This window comes from Psammomys obesus, unplaced genomic scaffold, assembly GCF_907164565.1.
Source record: "Psammomys obesus unplaced genomic scaffold, mPsaObe1.curated_primary_1811, whole genome shotgun sequence".
Taxonomy (NCBI): Eukaryota; Metazoa; Chordata; class Mammalia; order Rodentia; family Muridae; genus Psammomys; species Psammomys obesus.
This window is the reverse complement of record NW_026592710.1, coordinates 3,606,437-3,624,371: the sequence shown is the minus strand read 5'-3', so window position 1 is coordinate 3,624,371 and position 17,935 is coordinate 3,606,437. Positions and strand designations below refer to the sequence as shown.

Genomic DNA, 17,935 nt, shown 5'->3' with positions numbered 1-17,935 from the left:
CGGGGCGGGAGCGCGGGCGCCTCCGGGGTCAGCCCGCGTGCCCTTGAAGGCGGCGGGAAGCGCGCGCTGCGGGCGGGGCGAGCACGGGCCGCGCGTGGGGAGCGGGCGATGCCCGAGCCGGGCGCGCGGGCTGCGCCTCCCAGCGCCTGACGGGCGGTCCCCAGCACTTTGCCCAGGCCGCCGTGTGTACTGTGCGCGCCAGAGCCCAGCCCGCCGCCTCGCCCGCGGGCCTGACGCCCCAGGGCCACCGCCCCTGCCCTTGCCAGTTGCCTCTCCGAATTGAGCCTCCGTGGTGTCTGTGCCTCAGGGCTTATCTTGCGGGATTCTTGAGTTAACTGCTGCCGTCCTGGCAGGGCCTCACCCTGTCCGTCCTCTCTCCCTTCTAAGGGGCATCACTTCTCAGCTTCCCGATGGCTCCTCCTGGACTTCTGAGGGACTTGAGGGGCCAGGAGGGCCTCCTTTTGCCCGGGGGAACCTACATGCCCATGGGTGAGACTGTCACACACTCGCACCCGGCTCCTGTTCTGCAGGAGAGAGCAGCCCCTCTCAGGCCATTCGGCATCTTCACCAGGGGCCACACCCCCTGCCCCCCAATCTCCCCTCCTGCTGACCGTCTTGTTTAGCGGATTTGACGCTGTCCTGGGGCCCCCTGCAGGAGCCTGCTGCTCAACTCCTCCCCTTCCAGCCAGGCCAGGAGCCTTCGGTGGGTGAGGTGTGCAGGGCTTGGGTCTCCAGTAAGTAGTTGAAGCAACCAGAGCCTCTCTCTCCGAGGGGAAAGTGAAGGCCAAGCACCTGTAGAGAAACCTGTGGCTGGTTTCTACTTAGGAGCCCGACTCTTCAAAGATCCCTGGTGGTGGCTGGGGCGTGGCCTTTTGTGGCATTGACAGGGCGATGGACAGTGTGTGTGTCCGCAGGCCCCTTTCTGGGACTTGAGTGTCCTCTTCTCCTTCCTGCCTGGCCTTGCTGAAGTCTTGGGTGCCCACAGGATGGTGGACACCCAACTTTATTGTTGGGGCTGTAGGAGTTGGTCCAGTTGGTCCAGTCTTCTTCCTAGCCTGCCCTCACCCCCAGGGCAGGTGGAGAGATTGTCCCCCAGGACCAGGAGTACTTCCAAAGCCACACAGAGGGGATGCCTGCTGCTGTCTCTCTAGCAGGAATTCTGGGCCCCCGTCTATCAGCCGCTCTGACTGCTTTGCCTCTGGAGCCTTCCAGGGCTCCAGCACCTTCCAGGTCCCTGATCTACATTTCTGTCCCTCCCACTGGTCCCCACCAAACTTCCCACCAGCAGTCAATGACCTTCCCTGCTTAGGACCAGACCATTGGTCCATCCAGTCTTCCCAGTGCTCCTTGTTCACACACAGCCTCATCAGGCTCCAACTCTGTGCCTGACAGTATTTCTGTGGAACGCTGCAGGTGCTGTCCTGTCCTTGGGGCCCTGGCTTTGACCTTTGCTTGACTCCTTTTGTCCTTTGCTCACAGGTTAGTCCTGTCCATGTGGGTCTCAGCCTCAGTGCAATATGGGACAGATACCCTCTTTCATCCTTGCCACAGACCCGGGCCCATTTCAAGGAGCTATTTGCTTGTAGCATTTCCTGTTCTCTGGAACCTTGTGGTTCTTCCTCTATCGTCTCCCCTGAGTGGAATCCCTCACGCGGCGATCTGGAGTGACACCTGGAACTGAGGGTACCCAAGAGGTTGCGTCTAATAGGAGTCTCTAGGTCACCCCTGGGCCCCTGAAGGTGGGGAGAGTCCTATCCTAGCCCTTGTGTCTGTCTGCAGTGCTGGCCCACTAGCTCATGGCCTTCTGCAGCGTGGGGTGGAGCCATATGGAAGTGACCTCTTAGACCCCCTGGAGCCGGACAGGAGGCAATAATGTTCCAGAGGTCTCTGCACTAATGCTCAGCCTGCAGCAGCTGGACTCAGAATTGGAGTCTGTGCAGTGTGTTTCCTACACAGGCCTTTGCCTTGGCTGGTTCGCTTTGGCTTTGTGGCCAGTGAGCAGGCCTGCTGTGAGGAGGAAAGCGGCACAGGCTCCCACCTCCGCTGGCTCAGAGGTCGGCAGCTGCAGGATTCCCGTGGGAGTGTGCGGGTCAAAGGGAGGACGTGAGAGATGGATGGGAAGAGGAGGCCTTAAATCCCAGCACTGTTCTTGTCAGTGCCTCGGTGTCCCCACTTGTAGAATGAGTCCAGCACCACCTACCTCATAGAAGGTTATTATGAGGCCCCGTGAGATGGTACACATGGAACATTCAGATGCCCAGCCCATCACAGATACACAGCAGCCATGGCAGGTGCAATTAGCACCATCCGAAGGGGATAGCCGTCCTGCCTCCCCAAGGATATGCTTCTGAGACTAGTACCTTCATCCAGTAAGCACCTGGGCTGGAGAATGGCTGGGAGTGAGAAACCTGAGGAGGGGCCGGGGGCAGAGAGGAAACAGCCCTGAAGGCTTTTCCTGAGGTGGGCTCTGCTGGGCCGGAGCTCTCCCTGTCTTGTTGTCCAGTTCTTTCTCAGTCGCTGTCAAGTGAAGGGGCCCAGCCTTTCCTCTGGCTCTGGTCCTGGGGAGACTTGACTGGTCCCTGCCTCCACCCTGCAGATCTACCTGTGAGAACATCTTAGGTTGCTTAAGTTCCCAGGTGATGAGAGAATGGCCACCATGACTCCCAGGGCCCATACCCTTCTAAGCTTGCCCCCCATTTGGAGTAGGGGTGTTCTAGGGAGCCCGACTGTATTCGACACCCATCTAAGCATCTAATTCTCAATCCACAGTACCAGCCTATTAGCCATCCTGCCTTCCAGCCATCCATTATCCATCCACCTGTGATAACTAACACTCACCATTCACCTATCTATTCATCTGCCGTCTCCTCGTTCTTCCACCACCACTGATTCATCTATCCACCTACCCCACCATCTGTCTGTCTGTGCACGTGCAAGCTCTCCGTCCACACACCCAGCATTTCTGCATGCACTCATCCAGCCAGCCAGCAGCCGTTTGTCTACGATACCCACCCATTACTCACCCACCTGTTTCTGTCCATCTCCCACTCTTATTCAATTTTCTACCATCTATCCACCCATCTCCTCAGCACATCTCTTTAAGCCGGGTACTGAACAAACAGTGTAGTCTAACTTTCTGTTTTTGTTTTTGTTTTTGTTTTGTTTTGTTTTTGGCAAGGCCTCACTATGCAGTCCTGGCAGTCCTGGCTGTTCTGGAACTCAGTATATAGACGAGGCTGGCCTCAAACTCACAAGGATCCTCCTGCCTCTGCCTCCCAACTGCTGGGATTAGAGGCGTGCACCACCACACCAGGCTTCTGGGGGCTCTTGTGGAGGAGCCTGTGGGACTTGCATCTCTGTAATTCCGTCTTTATCTCCCCCTCCCTCCCTGGCTCTTTCTCTTCTTCTGTTCCCTCTGCCAGTCTTAGCTGCTCTGTGTGGTGTCTCTTGTCCCTGTCTCCTCCTGCACCTCCAGTGTTCACTGTCTCCTACTCCTCACCTGTGGAGCCATCCACCCATGCCCTACACCCGACTGGGGGCTCTGCCTGCCTTCCTGGGCCATGCTCACACCCCAGCTCCCAATCACTTAGGATAAGAGCCTCCCTGCTCCTCTCCTCCCTCACTCTCAGGACTACCGCTTTCTTTTATGAGATGCCAATGAGGTGATGTCTGGGTTTTGTTAAATGTCATAAATAAATTATTAATTGCGTCTTGGGTGGTAGCACTGCTCTGGATCGGAGGAGTGCCTAGGCCATGGGGGGAGGTCCAGAGATGAGTGAGAACTTTAGTCTAGGCTTCTCAGTGTCCAGAAGTCCTGGTGCCAGTGTTCCTCCACCCTATGACCCCTCCTGGCTATTTATTTATTTATTTATTTATTTATTTATTTATTTATTTATTTATCTATTTATTTGCATCTCGGAGCTGTGTGCTCCTGGGGCTGGGATCCTCATGTCCACAATTCTGCGTCTCTACACTGCCCAGGAGGAAGGCTGCAGTGTGAAGCCCATTTCAAAGATGGCCAGTGGGCAGGCCTTTAGGGCCACTCACTGGTCAAGAACGGGGAGGTAATTTGAAGCCCTTGCACTTCTTTGGCCCTGTTTTTTTCTGACCACTAGGTGGCCCTGTTCCCTGCTTGGAGATGGGTTTTGGGGGCTGGAAACAGAAGGAGCCCCTATTCCCTGGATCCTGGGGAGAATGGTGGGCTGAGCTGGGTCTCCATCATTGGCTTATTCTCTTCAGACGCTGGTGAGGGAGGGCTTGTCCCAGCTCCTGCTTCTGACCCCTAATCCTCCTCCTTCCTGAGCCAGATGACTTGACTTCTACCACAGCCCTGTTGAAAAAGCTTCCTGGAGGCTTGTTCCTCCTCAGGGGGGGGCGGGCCTGGAGCCTGCCTGGCAGGACTTCACCCTGGGTGTAGGTTTCTAGATGTGCCTGATTTGGTCCCCACCCCGCATCTCTCAGGCTCTGCGAACTCCCCATCCATAGTTGGCCTTAGCCACTCTGGTGGACCTGAGGTGCAGTCCTGAGCTCAGCACATGAGGGTACGCTGCTGAAATACTGGGTTCTGGCATGCCAAAGCCAGGAGGGTGGGGCTCACATACTGGCCTGTGCCTTTGGCCTGTGCAGCCCCATGGCTGTCCCTGTGACAGTAGCAGAACTAGCTATGGGCAGGTGGTGAGGTCCTTGGAGCCTCATCTGTAAATGGGGGTGTGAGGTGTCTTGTTTTATTGAGACAAGGTCTTGCTATGTAGCCCGGGATGTCTTTGAACTTTGATATAACCCTGCCTCAGACTGTGGAGTGCTGAGATTAGCAGCTTGTGCCACCACATCTGGCTCAGTGCCACTGCTATAATTTACTAGCTGGGAAGGGTCACTCAGCTTACCCAGCTGTGGCTGGAGAATGCAGGCCTGTGTGTGTGTGCGTGTGTGTGTGTGTGTGTGTGTGTGTGTGTGCATGTGCGTGTGTGTGCATGTGTGTCCAGATAACAGGGGCCTGGCCGAGACCAGGCCCCTGTGGAAGCTGGGCCTTTACCTGCCAGGTTCTGTCCCCACCCTCGCGCTGTTCCTCATCTTCACGCTGTCCCCCACCCCAAGTCTGGGAAGCAGCCTTCCTTGCTGTTCCTCAGGCCTGCTCTGACTGGGGCCACTTAAGAAGTGAGGAGTTATCAGACTAATGGTCCTAATTATAGCTGGCTGGGATCGATGGAGCCTTGGGCCCTGGGGCAGGGCAAGGCTGGTGTTTGAGGCTACAGCCAGGCAGGCCAGAAGAGCAGTGGGGCAAGCCTCTGGGGGCTGGGAATTGGCAGGACACACTGTTTTATGGGCTGGCTGCCCAGTTCTGGATCCCCCCACTCCAGGGTAGCGGAAGGCCATCTCCCCCACTGGCCGCAGCCTCTGACCTACCCTTGGCTGATGGGGCGTTGGGAAGGAAGAAGGGGGGAGGAGTGACAGCATAAGCCTGGGCGTGGCTGGCAGTGGGGTTGCCTGAGGGGGACTCTCAAGCTTGATTTTAGAAGGCTCAGGATCTGTTGCTGGAGAGAGGGCTTGGGGAGGACTAGCTGTGTGGGGCTGATGGGGTAGAATCCAGTGTTGTGAGGGCCAGGCCTGCAGTGGGAACAGGAAGTGCCTGCTAGAGATAGGCGTGGTCAGAGCTGGGTTCCCATCCTCATGGGTGAGCTCTGGAGATTTCCTGGAGATTTTTAGCATTTTATTTTTTATTTTTAATTAAGCAGGCATCCTTGGGCTGTGAGGTCCTCTGTGGAGGAGGAGGGGTTCTGTACATGATCATGGGGTCTATGTTTGTTCTGGGTGAGTTCAGCTAGCCTGGAGGTTCATCCTTGCCCTCTTCTGTATCCACGGGTGGGCCACAGGCTTCCTTCTAGAACATTTCCAAACACCTGTGCCCCCCCTTCTGCTGGTCAGTTGGGGCACATGTGCTGGGCTGGCTTCCTAAATCTGGGGATTCCCCTGCTGGGTGGAGACAGAGGACTGCCCAGAGGAAGCAGGAGGGAGAAGGGCCCCCTCCAGATTGCAGCAGCTCCGTCGGAGCCTGTTACATAACTGGCTACATATGTAACCAGGGGCCAGGCACTTCCGCCAGGGTGGGTGTCTGTGGTGGGCAAGCAAACACAGGTGTGAATGGGTAGGCGCCTGGCCACCCTGGCCTGGCCTCCTGCCATCCTCATTGCTGCTGCCGAGACTCTTGCACTTGAGGATGACACTGCAGGCCTCTGCAGGTTTCCTTGCCTCTGGCACAGTGGGTTATCTCCAACATTACCTGTCCTTGGCTTGGATTCCTGCCCACTGCCCACTCCCCTGTGCTCTGGAGTCCTGCCACTACGTGGACCCTGCCAGAGCAGTGCCCTTCTCCGTAGCTTGGCAGGTACTGGGGTGGTCCTCCGGGGATGACCTGGGTTTGGACTATACTCGGCCGCCTCCTTGCAGCTGCCTCCAGTCCTGCCTGCAGCCTGCCTCCTCCTCTCTGAATTTGCTGGCTGCTCTTCCGGGTTCCCATTCTCACAGAAGGGAGGGGCTGGAACTCTGGCACACTCATCCATCTGGCACACTCCATCCCTGCCTTAGAGACCCCAGGGAGCTATGCTGGCAGGCTGGGCCCGTTCCTTGGACGGGGTTCTGGCGCCGAGGGTACCTTGCTGCTGCAGGAGCTCTGCATGTGCAGACTGACTGTGTGAGGTTCAGGATGGGGGTCTTCTTAGCTCCTGGAGACACGGATTGCCTCCGTGGGGAGGTACGTGTGGCTGAAGTCAGCCACCGGGTATAGGGAACCATGGAAACCAGTGGGAACCTGGCTTTCTCTCACGGGGCTCTGGGGTTCAAGAGAGTCAAGGCTGCCAGGTAGACTTGTACAGGGCCTGAGAGATGGGTGTTGCCTCTCTATGCACACATGTGAAGCACAGACCCTTCTCTACTCCTCGGGCCACCCCTGAATACTCACTATCCATAAACAGGAGGTCGGGGGCAGGAGGAGCCTGCCAGGGCACCCAGGTTACAGGCTGGCAAAGTCTTGGGCTTTGGAGATACTTTATTCTGGAAGCCTCCTTTGCCCCTCTGGTGGCCATCTCTGTACTCTGGGTGGTTTGGTTCTTGCTGCCATGTCCTTGAGATGACCCTCACCACCTCATCTCTGAGGTCATGTCTGGTGCACCGGGATACTGTCTCGACTTGGACTTCCCAAGTCCAAGTCAGGAGTCAGGCTCCAGCTAAGCATGTCCCCCAGTACAGCAGAAGCCTCTTGGAGGTTGAAGCTGAGCTGGGAACACACTTAGCCCTTTCTCCTTTTAGGGTGACCTGGAGCTAATTGCCACCTTTTCTAATGATTCCAGCCTCTAAGGCCACCTTGCTTCCTCTTGGAATTTAATTAAAAAAACAAAAACAAAACTCAACCTTGTGTGCGGTGTGTGCACCTGAGTGTGGGGGTGCAAATTTGGAGGCCGGAGGAAGTCACGATGCCTTCTCTATCACCCTCTGCCTTGTTACCTTCAGGCAGGATTCCTTACTGAGCCATAAGTGCCCAGTTTTGCTAGGCTCTGTGGCTGTCGAGCTCTCCCCCGACACTGGGGTTACAGGCATGCTCGGCTCTCTCTGGCTTTGACCTATAATTCTTAAAGCCAATGAGAGAATTTGGGATTCATGGGCAACTTATGAAAAGCCATGCATGGAATGGACTTGGCTTCCTGTTAGCCCTGTGCATCTGGCTTGGAGTATGTATTGATTTCCTGCCCAGGGCTGGACAGGGGAAGCATTTAGAGGGAATTCTAGCGACAGGTGGTAGTGGCTCACACCTGTAATCCCAGCACTCAGGAGGCAGAGGCAGGTGGATCTCTGAGTCTGAGGTCAGCCTGGTCTACAGAGAGTTCCAGGACAGCCAGGCTACACAGAGAAACCCATATTGAAAAACCAAAAATAAAAATAAAAAAATAAAAAAGGATTCTATCAAGCCCATGACTGATTAATAATGCCGACTCCAGTAAACCTTTGGTTACTGTGTCCCCTATTGTCTTGCATTCTTGAGCCACGTCTCAGCTATGCTTGGACGTCTGGAGGCAGGGATAGGCCTTACTCAGCTTGTCGTCTCTTGGGCCCCACCCCTCCTTGGGCCAGTTAGCGATGACTTTGGCGTCCCATGAGGGCATGTCTCCCCAGGTCAGTAAGGACACCAGATTAGATAGACGCTTGCTTTTGCTTTTGGGCTCAGGACTAGGTGATTATCATCCCGTCTTACGGAGGAGGGAAGGAAAGGCCAAAGAAGACAGGTGACCTGTGACTGCTGTGTCTCGGCTTAGGACGGTGGTGGTCACTAGGCTGTGACCCAGCACGGTTGGATCTGGGTGGTGGTGGGGATCCATGGCCTGCCTCTCACTGTGTCCCTGGTTCTGGCTGAGAGAAACTGAAGGAGATCCCTCCCCCTTCCAACTCCTGCAGAAGAAGAAGACGGTGGCCTTGAAGGCTTTGAGGACTTCTTTCCTGTAGAGCCCGTGAGCCTTCCGAAGAAGAAGCCTAAGAAGCCGAAAGAGAGCAAGTCTAAAGGGAAACGGAAGAAGAAAGAGGTGAGGCATGCTTGGGGTGGGGGTGGGGCGGGGGGCCTGGACCTGTCGTTGCATGGAGACTTGTGGGGGTGTCATGCAGAAGCGTCCCACTTCTTAAGAAGGTTGGAGGGTCAGGGTCCCTCTGTCCTGAGCTGGGACACCATGCTTTCCCCACCGCCTTGCACTGTTGCCTCGGGCAGGCCCTTGGCTGCAGGGCAGTCTGCCCTCTCCCTGGCTGCTCTGTAGGCGCCTCTGACTCCTTGGTGAATCTCACAGAGAAAGCCAGAGGCACACAAGAGGCTCTGGTGAAGGACTGTGCTCAGGCCTGGTGACGTTCTTTACTTCCTGGTTCTGGTGTCCCTGTACAGGAGCAGTCGTGACTCAGGTTGAAGAGCCGAGGTGGCACACTTGCTGGCATCGCACTTCCCTGTGCCTCGTGCTGACTCTGTTCACTCCTGGGATAAGCCTTGGAAGTCAATGGGTTGGGGAAACTGAGGCGAGCATGTAGCTTGTGGGCAAGACTCAAGCTCTGCCTCCTCCACTTAAATGAGGGAGAATACAGGTACTTGGAGGCCCACTGAAAGCAGAGATGGGTCAGAGCAAGACTTTGAGGTGGTTTTCCTGGGGCTTCAGAATGCAGGCCAGGGGCAGAAGCCAAGGACCTCCAAGGAGAGAAAATGATACTGCAGGGAGTGAGAGCTCCACCTCTCCTGAGTCTCAACTGTGTCCTCTTTCCATTTCTCCTGTTGGGAACATGTCAGACTTTGACCCAGCAAGAAGGGCAGGGAGGGAGAGGATCCTGAGGGGATCTGCAGCCTGTGGTTTCTCCTCTTTCAGTGTCTTGTCTAGGGGTGTGAGGACGGCCTAACCAAGCCCCTGTAGCTCCTTCTAGCCCACCCCACCCACTCCCTGCTTCTGCATCTTTGTCAGATCTTTTGTTGACTCTGTGTGTGTGTGCGCACACACGAGTCCACATGTTTGTGTGCCACCCTTTGTTCTCCTGAAGTCTCTTTGACCCCTCCGCTGACTCCACACCTGTCAAGTCCGTCTGTAGTCTGGTATTATGTCTAGGACTGAGGTGACACGAAACTCTCTGACCCCATTATCCAGACAAGGAAGTAGAGGCAGAATGTGGGTGCAGGCCCTGTGTTTGGAGCACCCCCACTGAAGGAGGTCTTGGGGACCAGCACTGGGCCCCAGACTCTGATGCTGTCCATGGCTGGCTGGGCAGTGCAGAGGTTCTGGACTGTGAGGCCCTGGCATTCAGGTGCTCAGACCTCCTGGTTGAGTGTGTGCAGTCCCACTCTGTTGTCACTATTCTCAGCCCCAGGCTCTGTGGCCTCTGGTCCTGGGCCTCATGGCAGAGGATACTTGCATACTCCACTCACTCTCAAATGTCAGGCCCCGGGCTGGGACTGTCTCACATGTAAGCTCCAGGAGGGGTTCCCAGGGGCCCTGATTCTAAGCAGGGGTGTCTGTTTTCTCGCTCCTTTCTGGGCACGGGGCTGTCATGGCTCTGGCTGGAGGTGGGGAGGTTCGGGACTGTAGGGTCTGGCAGCCTCGAAGGCCAAGGAAGGGTGCTTTCCTGGGACCAATCACAGCTAGGCTGTTTCCAGCTGGCCTGGGTCTCTTGCTCTCTTTTTCTGAGGATGCATTTGTTTTTTCTGGTTCTGTCTTCAGTCACCCACACTGGCTCTTTTTCTGGCCTGAGCTTCATTTCTCTGCCTTATTAATCTCTCTTTCTCTTCATTTCATCTCCCCTCCCTCTCTCCATTTCATCTCTCCTCCCCTATCTCATTTCCCTCCCTTCTCTCTCTTCCATTCCATTCCTCTCTCGTTGAGATGGATGCAATATTGCTTCTTTAAAAGGGTGGAACACTTGGGTAGACAAGGTTTCCAGGTGACGAAGGGGTGCTCTCTCTCTCTATCCATCCCGGAGAGGAGAGCTCTGCTCTCTGCTCTCAGCAGCCGCAGGATCTGGGAGCAGGATGGCAGTCTATAGCGTGCTATTTACAAAAAGGAAGATCCGTCTGCCCGCCCACCCGACAGCTCTAAATCCCGGGTGTGGGAATCCCCTTCCTCCCCCGACCCCCACCACTGCAACCCCCGCCAGGTGACCGTGTGAGCCGCAGAGGGGGCCAGAGCAGGTGGGCGGGGGCCCAGGCGAGCAGCAAGCCGTGGATTCTGATTTACATAAAATAACCGGGCTGCAGCCGGAACCTGAGCATATGTAGATGAAGCTCCCTGTCAGACCGGAGCGCAGGAGGGAGAACTGATTTCAACCTGTACTGCAGCGGTTGCCATAGCAACCAATTATTCAGTGCTAAATTATAACTGTTTATAACACTGGTGAATGGGAAGGCTCATATTTCATTCTTCTTTTTTTCCCTCTCAGTCTTGAAGGACCCCAAGTAGAGAATGACCAACATCCTGAGTTCTTCCTTTGAGTCTAAATTTTTTTTTTTTTTTTTTTCAGGAGATGTGATGTGTGTGCTAGGCTTAGCAGGGAGGGAAGATCGGGACAGGAAGCCTGGATTCAGAAACCAGAAAGGGTGGTGTGAGACTTCCCACTTAGGGTCCTCCAGTCACGGCTGTGTGCTGTGCCCTCACCAGGCAAACGGGCACTGAGCAGAGACCTGGGTGTGGCATCTGAGGTGCTTTTCACGTGTCCCCTAAGGTTTTCAAAGCCACTCGTGCTCCATTGAACAGTCATACAACCAAGGTCAAAGGCCCAGCTGTCATCTTGATTTTCACAGCCTGTGTGTGCTTCGGTTCCCTGACTTGGGTGTGGCCCACTTCCTCTCAGTAGACCAGGCTGACCTCAAACTTGGAGACCCATCTGCCTTTACTTCCTAAGTGTTGGGATTAAAGGTGTGCACCCTAGTGAGTTCAGAGACACTGGGTAGCCCCTCTACCTCAGGTGCTTGGTCAGTTTTTCCTGTGTCCCCAATGACTCCCTGGATCCACTTGCAGTATTTCCCCCTCCCCCTCATCTGGGGAGAAGCCCAGCAGTGAACAATGTGGGAACAGCTGGCATAGATCCTCCACTGTGCTGGGCTGGCATGGATGTGGGGGGACCCAGGCTAGGCTGGCTTCACTGGGAAGAGGCATGGCAGGGGAAAAGAGGTCAGAGACTTCTCTCCCCATGGGTGGAAGAAGAGGTGGACATCTTGCCTATGCTTTGGTAGATGGAAGGAGGAAAGAGGCACCCAGCCTGAGATCCAGCTTCTGGAGTGTACCTGGCTCTGCCCCCTATCGGTGCTGTACCCAGGCTGCTGCTGCCACCACCAGGTGCCTCAGTAAGCTGGAGGTGCCTTCCCACCTCCCTCCTGCCCTCTGTTAGCTCTGCTTCTGGCCTCCCCTGAACCCTCAATGGCAGTGTCTTCTTCTCAGTACATACTCTGGCCAGCCACCAGGCGTTGGTTACCCACAGTCACCCATGGGGCTGGCTTTGGTCCTGTCCTTGTGCTGTCACAGGCAGAAGCCTTTGCCTGGGTGTGGTCAGGTTGTATCAGGAGTAAAGGACATCTGTGGTTCTGAATGCAGTCTTGTCTTGCAATAAGTGGCCTGTGGGAGAGAGATGGGACACATAGTCATCACCTGGCTCTCCGGTGCCATCCCAGTCCCTGAGCTTGGCCTCTGTGTGCAAATCTCCCTGCTTCCTCACATTAATGTGCCAACAAGAGAGTGGGTCCCAGGCCGGCAAGGGCCCCCAGGCAGGCCATGCGAGCCCTCCCCCTGGATATTTGGCCTGCAGGCTGCAGCTGCCTATGGTGCTGAAGTGTACAGGGTGGGTGGGGGTACGACACCTCTACCTTTCTTTACTTATTTTTGGGGGCGAAGGCTGTGGCTCTCAGATCTCTTGGACGTGGTCTCAGAGAGCTGACTGGTCTCTGTTACCTTGGGGGGAAGAGGGATCCCCATCTCACTCCCACTTTTTCATGCTGTAGCCTGGGAGCTGCAGCTCCAGGGTTCCATGCCACTGCCAGCTGCAGGCGCTGGAATTGACCCAATGGTCCAGACCAGAGTCAGCGTTCTGGGAGAGCAGGAGGCCTTCCTTGCTGCGCGCTGACCTGGCAACTGACTAGCAGGTGGCAGAGTCAAGAGCCTCTGACAGGGGGCTAAGCTGAGCTTCCAGGACAGCATATGGGTGGGGTCTTCCCAGCTGACATGTCCAACCTCACCTGGGAGGGGCCCCAGGATTCTCTTTCCTGCTTTTCTTCTTCTGCCTCCCCATCTGTTGTTTTCATTGCTCATTCTTTATATCTCTGGCTCTCTCCATCTCTTCTCATGCCTGTCTTTGCTTACCTTGAAAACATCTCCCAGCAATCACAAGGGTCACAAGCCCCAAGCTGGTGACTGCAGTGCCGGTGCCAGCCTGTCCCTGCAGACCTGGTGTAGGAGGGTACAGGGTTCACTTGCCTCCAAGCCACGGGGAAAATCTTTTCTTTACAGGGACAGCATCTTTCTGGTGGGTATGCTATGACTGTAAACACCCTCATCTCCATATAAATGGACCATTTTCTGCCTGTACAGATAGGAAACAAAATGGAGTCAATCTTAAAAGCTTCCTAATTTACGTTTTCTGTCACTGAGGTGGAGTGGCCGTGCTGGAGGAGACAAGCTTGTACCATGCTGCCTCTGGAAAGCTGGCCCTCGGCACACTCCTTTCATCGAAGGCTCCCTCCACAGGCTGAGGGGTGCAGAGCGGGTGCTAGTGGATGAAGCACCTCCTGTTTGCAGCTTTTCTTGTTTGACTTTGCTCATGATGGTGTCTGCCAGCAGTTTCTGTGGTTCAGTGCCATCATGCTCCCCAAATCCACTCTGACCCAAGCAGAAGCTGAGCTTGTCCTGAGGCCACACCTCACCTGCCTGGGGCAGTCTGGCTCCTCTCCAGATCACATGCTCATTCACCAGCGCACTATGGGTGAAGAAAGACAGCACCTGGACAACTCACCGAGGTCTCTGGCATTCTGGGGTATCTGGTTCTCTCACTATTCCCCATTCTCTTCCAGGGGAGCCATGATGAGCTGTCGGAAAATGAGGAGGATCTGGAAGAGAAGTCAGAGAGTGAAGGTAGTGACTACTCCCCCACCAAGAAGAAGAAGAAGAAGCTGAAGGAAAAGAAGGAGAAGAAAGCCAAGCGGAAAAAGAGGGATGAGGATGAGGACGATAATGATGATGGGTGCTTGAAGGTAATTGCCAGGGCCAGGGCCAGGCAGGAGGATGGAGAGTCAGGGAGGCCATACAGAGCTCTGTGTGGTTGTGCTCGTGGATGTTGGACACGGGTCACGAAGGGCACTTAGGAGTTGGTGGTGGCAACAGTGTCTTGCCGATGGATTGGGGCTGCTCTTGGTAATGGATTGCCCACCAAGTGTGCAGCTGGAGAGAATGACAGATACTGTGAACGCAGGTTTGGTGTCAGAAACCTCTTGCTTGGAGCAATTTGGGGACATAAAACTACCGTCTGCTGGACAGCAGAGTGACCAGTTCTTCCTGGGTCCACACGGGCGTTCCTCTGGTCTCTCTTGGAGCTGCATGGCTGTGGCCCCAAAGATGGGCCTGGCTGTCCTTTGGGCATGAGCATCTTCATCACAAATGTGGAGAGCAACTCAAGGCATTACAGAATGCTCCGGATGATAGAATCCTGGAGCACAGGAGAAGCAGCGCTTGCTTGGGGGTGCCCTGACACACCCCGAACGATCCCGTTAGTTACTGTGGGTGTGCTGTGAATCAGCTGTGGCTGGTGATAGCCATGGGGGACAGTTCTGAGAAATTAGCTTCCAGGAGCTGTTTAGGATTACTGGTGATTTCCCCAGCTTGGTTCTGTATTTCCTAGAGGTGCCTCTGGGAACGGCTGGGTGTGTCTGAGGGGGCAGGCTGGCAATGGGACAGTGTCCCTCACTGAACCGTCTCTGAACCATTGTAGAACCAGCTTCCTAAGTCCTCTTGCTTTGCAGGCTACTTCTGGGACATAGATTCTGGGGATCCAGGGGGAGCCTGCCCCGGCTGGGTGGCTTTCCACTGCAGTGGATTTCCACTGGGGGAAGGCTAGGCTTGTTAGGGCAGCGCAAGGTTACAGCATACAGGGGGAGGAAGAAGGCGTTTGAGATTTCTGATCACATAGCATCTATGTTAATTCTCTGTGAGGCAGAAGGAGGAAACTGAGGCAGAAAGGTGACCCATTGGAGGCTGGAGAGATGGCTCAGTGCTTAAGAACACTGGCTGCTCTCTCAGAGGTCCAGGGCTCAATTTCCAGATCCCAGAGATGGCTCAGAATTGTAAGTCTAGCGTCAGGGGGATCTGATGCCTTTTTCTAGCCTCTGCTGGCACCAGGCATACAGGTAGTACACAGACATACATGTAGGCAAAACATTCATACACATAAAAAGAAATAAATTAAAAATCAAATAGCGGATACCTTTAGTTCCAGCACTGGGAGGTAGAGACAGGAGGATCTCTGCTGTAAGAGGTTTTCCCTCCCACCCTAAGCTCCCAGAATAACAACTCATAAGATTCAAGATAATTATTTACAAATACCTTCTGTCTGCTGGATATCCCACATATTTTCTGCCTCAGCTGTAGGCCTTAAGTTGTTTTTTTTTTTTAATTGATATGAGTTGCATCCAAACACTACAGATCTGAGTTCAAGGCCAGCCTGGCCTCCACAGCAAGTGCCAGGACAGCCAGGGTTATGTAGAGAGACCTGTTTTTTTTTTTTTTTTTTTTTTAAAAAAAAAGAACAGGAACTTCTCCACAGCCATCACCTCATGTGACCTGGCCCTCCAGGGGCCATGTAGTCACCTGGTCCTTTAGCTTTCTCATTCCTGCGATGGCCCTGTGAGCAAGTGCTCATGGGGCCTTAGGGAGTGGTGGAGGGACTCTTTCAGCTCTGCCCCTTGCTGGGCCACCACTTCTGCCTGCCACTCTGTCCTAGTTGTCTGCTTTCACTTTCCGGAGAAACATGGGTGGAATTCCCCAGCCTCAACATTAAAGCTCACAGCACCCTGCGTGCTGGCATCTGAGACATGCCACTTGGTAGGGTTGTGGGGATAGGGTGGGTGTGGGGATAGGCTACGGTGTCCCAGTGGTGAGCTGTTCTTAGCTTGTGGATTGTCCTCTTCCTTCTTTCTCAGAGCAAGGAGGAAGGTCAGGAGGGCCCTTGCCTCTGAGCTCACCTCTGGCCGTATCTCTGCAGGAGCCCAAGTCCTCGGGACAGCTCATGGCTGAGTGGGGCCTTGATGATGTTGACTACCTGTTTTCGGAGGAAGACTACCACACGCTGACCAACTACAAGGCCTTCAGCCAGTTCCTCCGGTGGGCCAGGGGCTGGCTGCTATGGCTGGGTGACCGTGGGGGTTGTGCTTACCTGAGGGGCACCAAGTGAGGAGTGGTGAACAGAGAGGCAGCCAGGACTCCTGAGGGAATGAGGACTATCAGGGCAGCCACTGACCTGGGAAAGGCTTGGGGTCCGGATTCCTTCATTTTAGCAAAGCAGATGGTTGGGCCTACCTCTCTCACAGGCCTTGTCCTGGGTCCTTCAGTGGTGATGGCCTGATGTAGGCCTACCTGCAGCTTAGATGGAAGCACAACAGGAGTGCTCTCGGCTCACCTCACAGGCATGGGAGAAAAGGTAGTCCTCCCTCACCTTCCTCTCTCCCCCCCACAGACCGCTTATTGCCAAGAAGAACCCGAAGATTCCCATGTCCAAAATGATGACCGTCTTGGGGGCCAAGTGGCGAGAATTCAGTGCCAACAACCCCTTCAAGGGTAGCTCAGCAGCAGCAGCTGCAGCAGCTGTGGCTGCGGCCGTGGAAACTGTGACTGTCGCTCCTCCACTGGCCATCAGTCCCCAGCAGGTGCCCCAGCCTCTGCCCATCCGCAAGGCCAAGACCAAAGAGGGCAAGGGTAAGGCTGTGGGGGAGGGGCACGGAGCCCTGTCTGGCATATATGCCCCTTCAGGTCCTACAGGGCAGCTAGGGGCTCTCCTTATGGAGGAGCCAGTGTTTTCCATGACCTCAGGCTGACCCGCCCCTTCACAGCTTCTGCTTCTCCTATTGAGGAAGCAGAAGAGTTATGGGTGGGCCTCTGGGAGTTAACATCTGGCCAACCACCCCCACACTGTGGGCATGGAGGGCAGGAGGGGTGGGCCACAGCATGCCCACCCCCACTGTGGGCATGGAGGTGGCAGACTGGAGTTGTGGCGGCCCTGGGTTAGCCTGCTGATCCTTTCCTGTATAAACTCCTGTGTCTGGGCCTTTCTGTATCAGCTCCCTGCAGAGGGACCTCACAAGAGTGTGAATGGCTGGGAGGACAGCAGGGAGACCCAGGTCCAGCCTGACTCAGTGCAGAAGGAGGGACTGTGTGGAAATCCTGGCCTCTGAGAGGACGCTGATCTCCTCCCTGTGGGAGCTTTAACACTCTGTCTTGTTGGCAATCTGGTGTGGGATTTGATGGGCTGAGAGGAGGCTGGGGACCCTGTGTCAGCCCTACAGAGTGCCTTGGCATGCCTGTGTCATGTCTGAGAGTGTGCCTGGTGGGCAAGTGCCCCAGGCCGGGTGCTGCTGCTTCTCCTGCCCCATCCCCCCATCTTTCGTATTTCCTCACCTGCCGAGGAGGTACTGCTGAACCGTACCTACATAGCCTCGTAGCCTACGGTGACAGGGAAGTTGGGGGTAGCCATGGGAAGTGCCCCCAGCCCACATGGCTTTGGGGTACTGGGGCTGGGTGACTCCCCAGGGATCCAGGCATGGGTCACAGGTGGGCGGTGTTGCTTCCGAAGCCATCTGTGCAGGCATGGAAGCCAAGGAGGTCTTTGGAAGCAAGTTGGTCACATGGTATAGAGGCTGTTTCCAAGTCGGTAGGCATTTTCAAGTGTCCATGGCATATGACCAGCATGGTGGCCATGATGACCAGGCTTGAGTCAGGTTTGTCTTCGTCTCTCGGACCTGCACTCTCTCGTCTGGAGAGGGTGATGGTTGATGTGACCAGCTCTTGTTGGGGTCTTGGAGGACCAGTGAAGCGGTGGGAGAGATGGGCCATCAGCGGCAGTGCTGGTCACTGCAGCCCTTGTCCCACTGACCAGGGCCTGGAGTGAGGAAGAAGAACAAAGGTGCCAAAGACTCCAAGAAAAAGGGCAGGGGCAAGAGAGTGGCAGGGCTCAAGTTCCGCTTTGGAGGGATCAGCAAGAGGAAGAAGGGATCCTCGGTGAGTGTGTGCACATGTGTGTGTCTGTATGTGCATGTGTGAGTATATGTGGGCTTGTGTGTGTGCGAGGGGGAGAAAAGCGTTCCTCAGTGACTATTCATGTGTGTGCATGTGTGTGTGCGTGTGTGAATATGTGGGGGGGAGAAGGTTCCTCAGTGACTATTCATGTGTGTGTGCGTGTG

At 55.2% G+C, this 17,935-nt stretch overlaps 1 protein-coding gene across 3 annotated transcripts in view; it reads left to right on the top strand.

Annotated features, from left to right (window-relative positions):
• Positions 1 to 17,935, top strand: part of Chd5 (chromodomain helicase DNA binding protein 5) — a 48,851-nt gene that overhangs the window by 567 nt on the left and 30,349 nt on the right. For 2 of the 3 annotated variants that reach the window (XM_055615148.1, XM_055615149.1), the window contains exons 1-4: positions 13,684 to 13,741; positions 15,745 to 15,863; positions 16,216 to 16,454; positions 17,632 to 17,753. In XM_055615148.1, coding sequence (XP_055471123.1) covers positions 15,769 to 15,863; positions 16,216 to 16,454; positions 17,632 to 17,753 — 456 coding nt within the window. In that variant the 5' untranslated portion in view covers positions 13,684 to 13,741; positions 15,745 to 15,768. Of the gene's footprint in view, positions 1 to 8,436; positions 8,568 to 13,561; positions 13,742 to 15,744; positions 15,864 to 16,215; positions 16,455 to 17,631; positions 17,754 to 17,935 lie in introns of those variants that run through there. The other variant, XM_055615150.1, reaches the window with a different exon arrangement.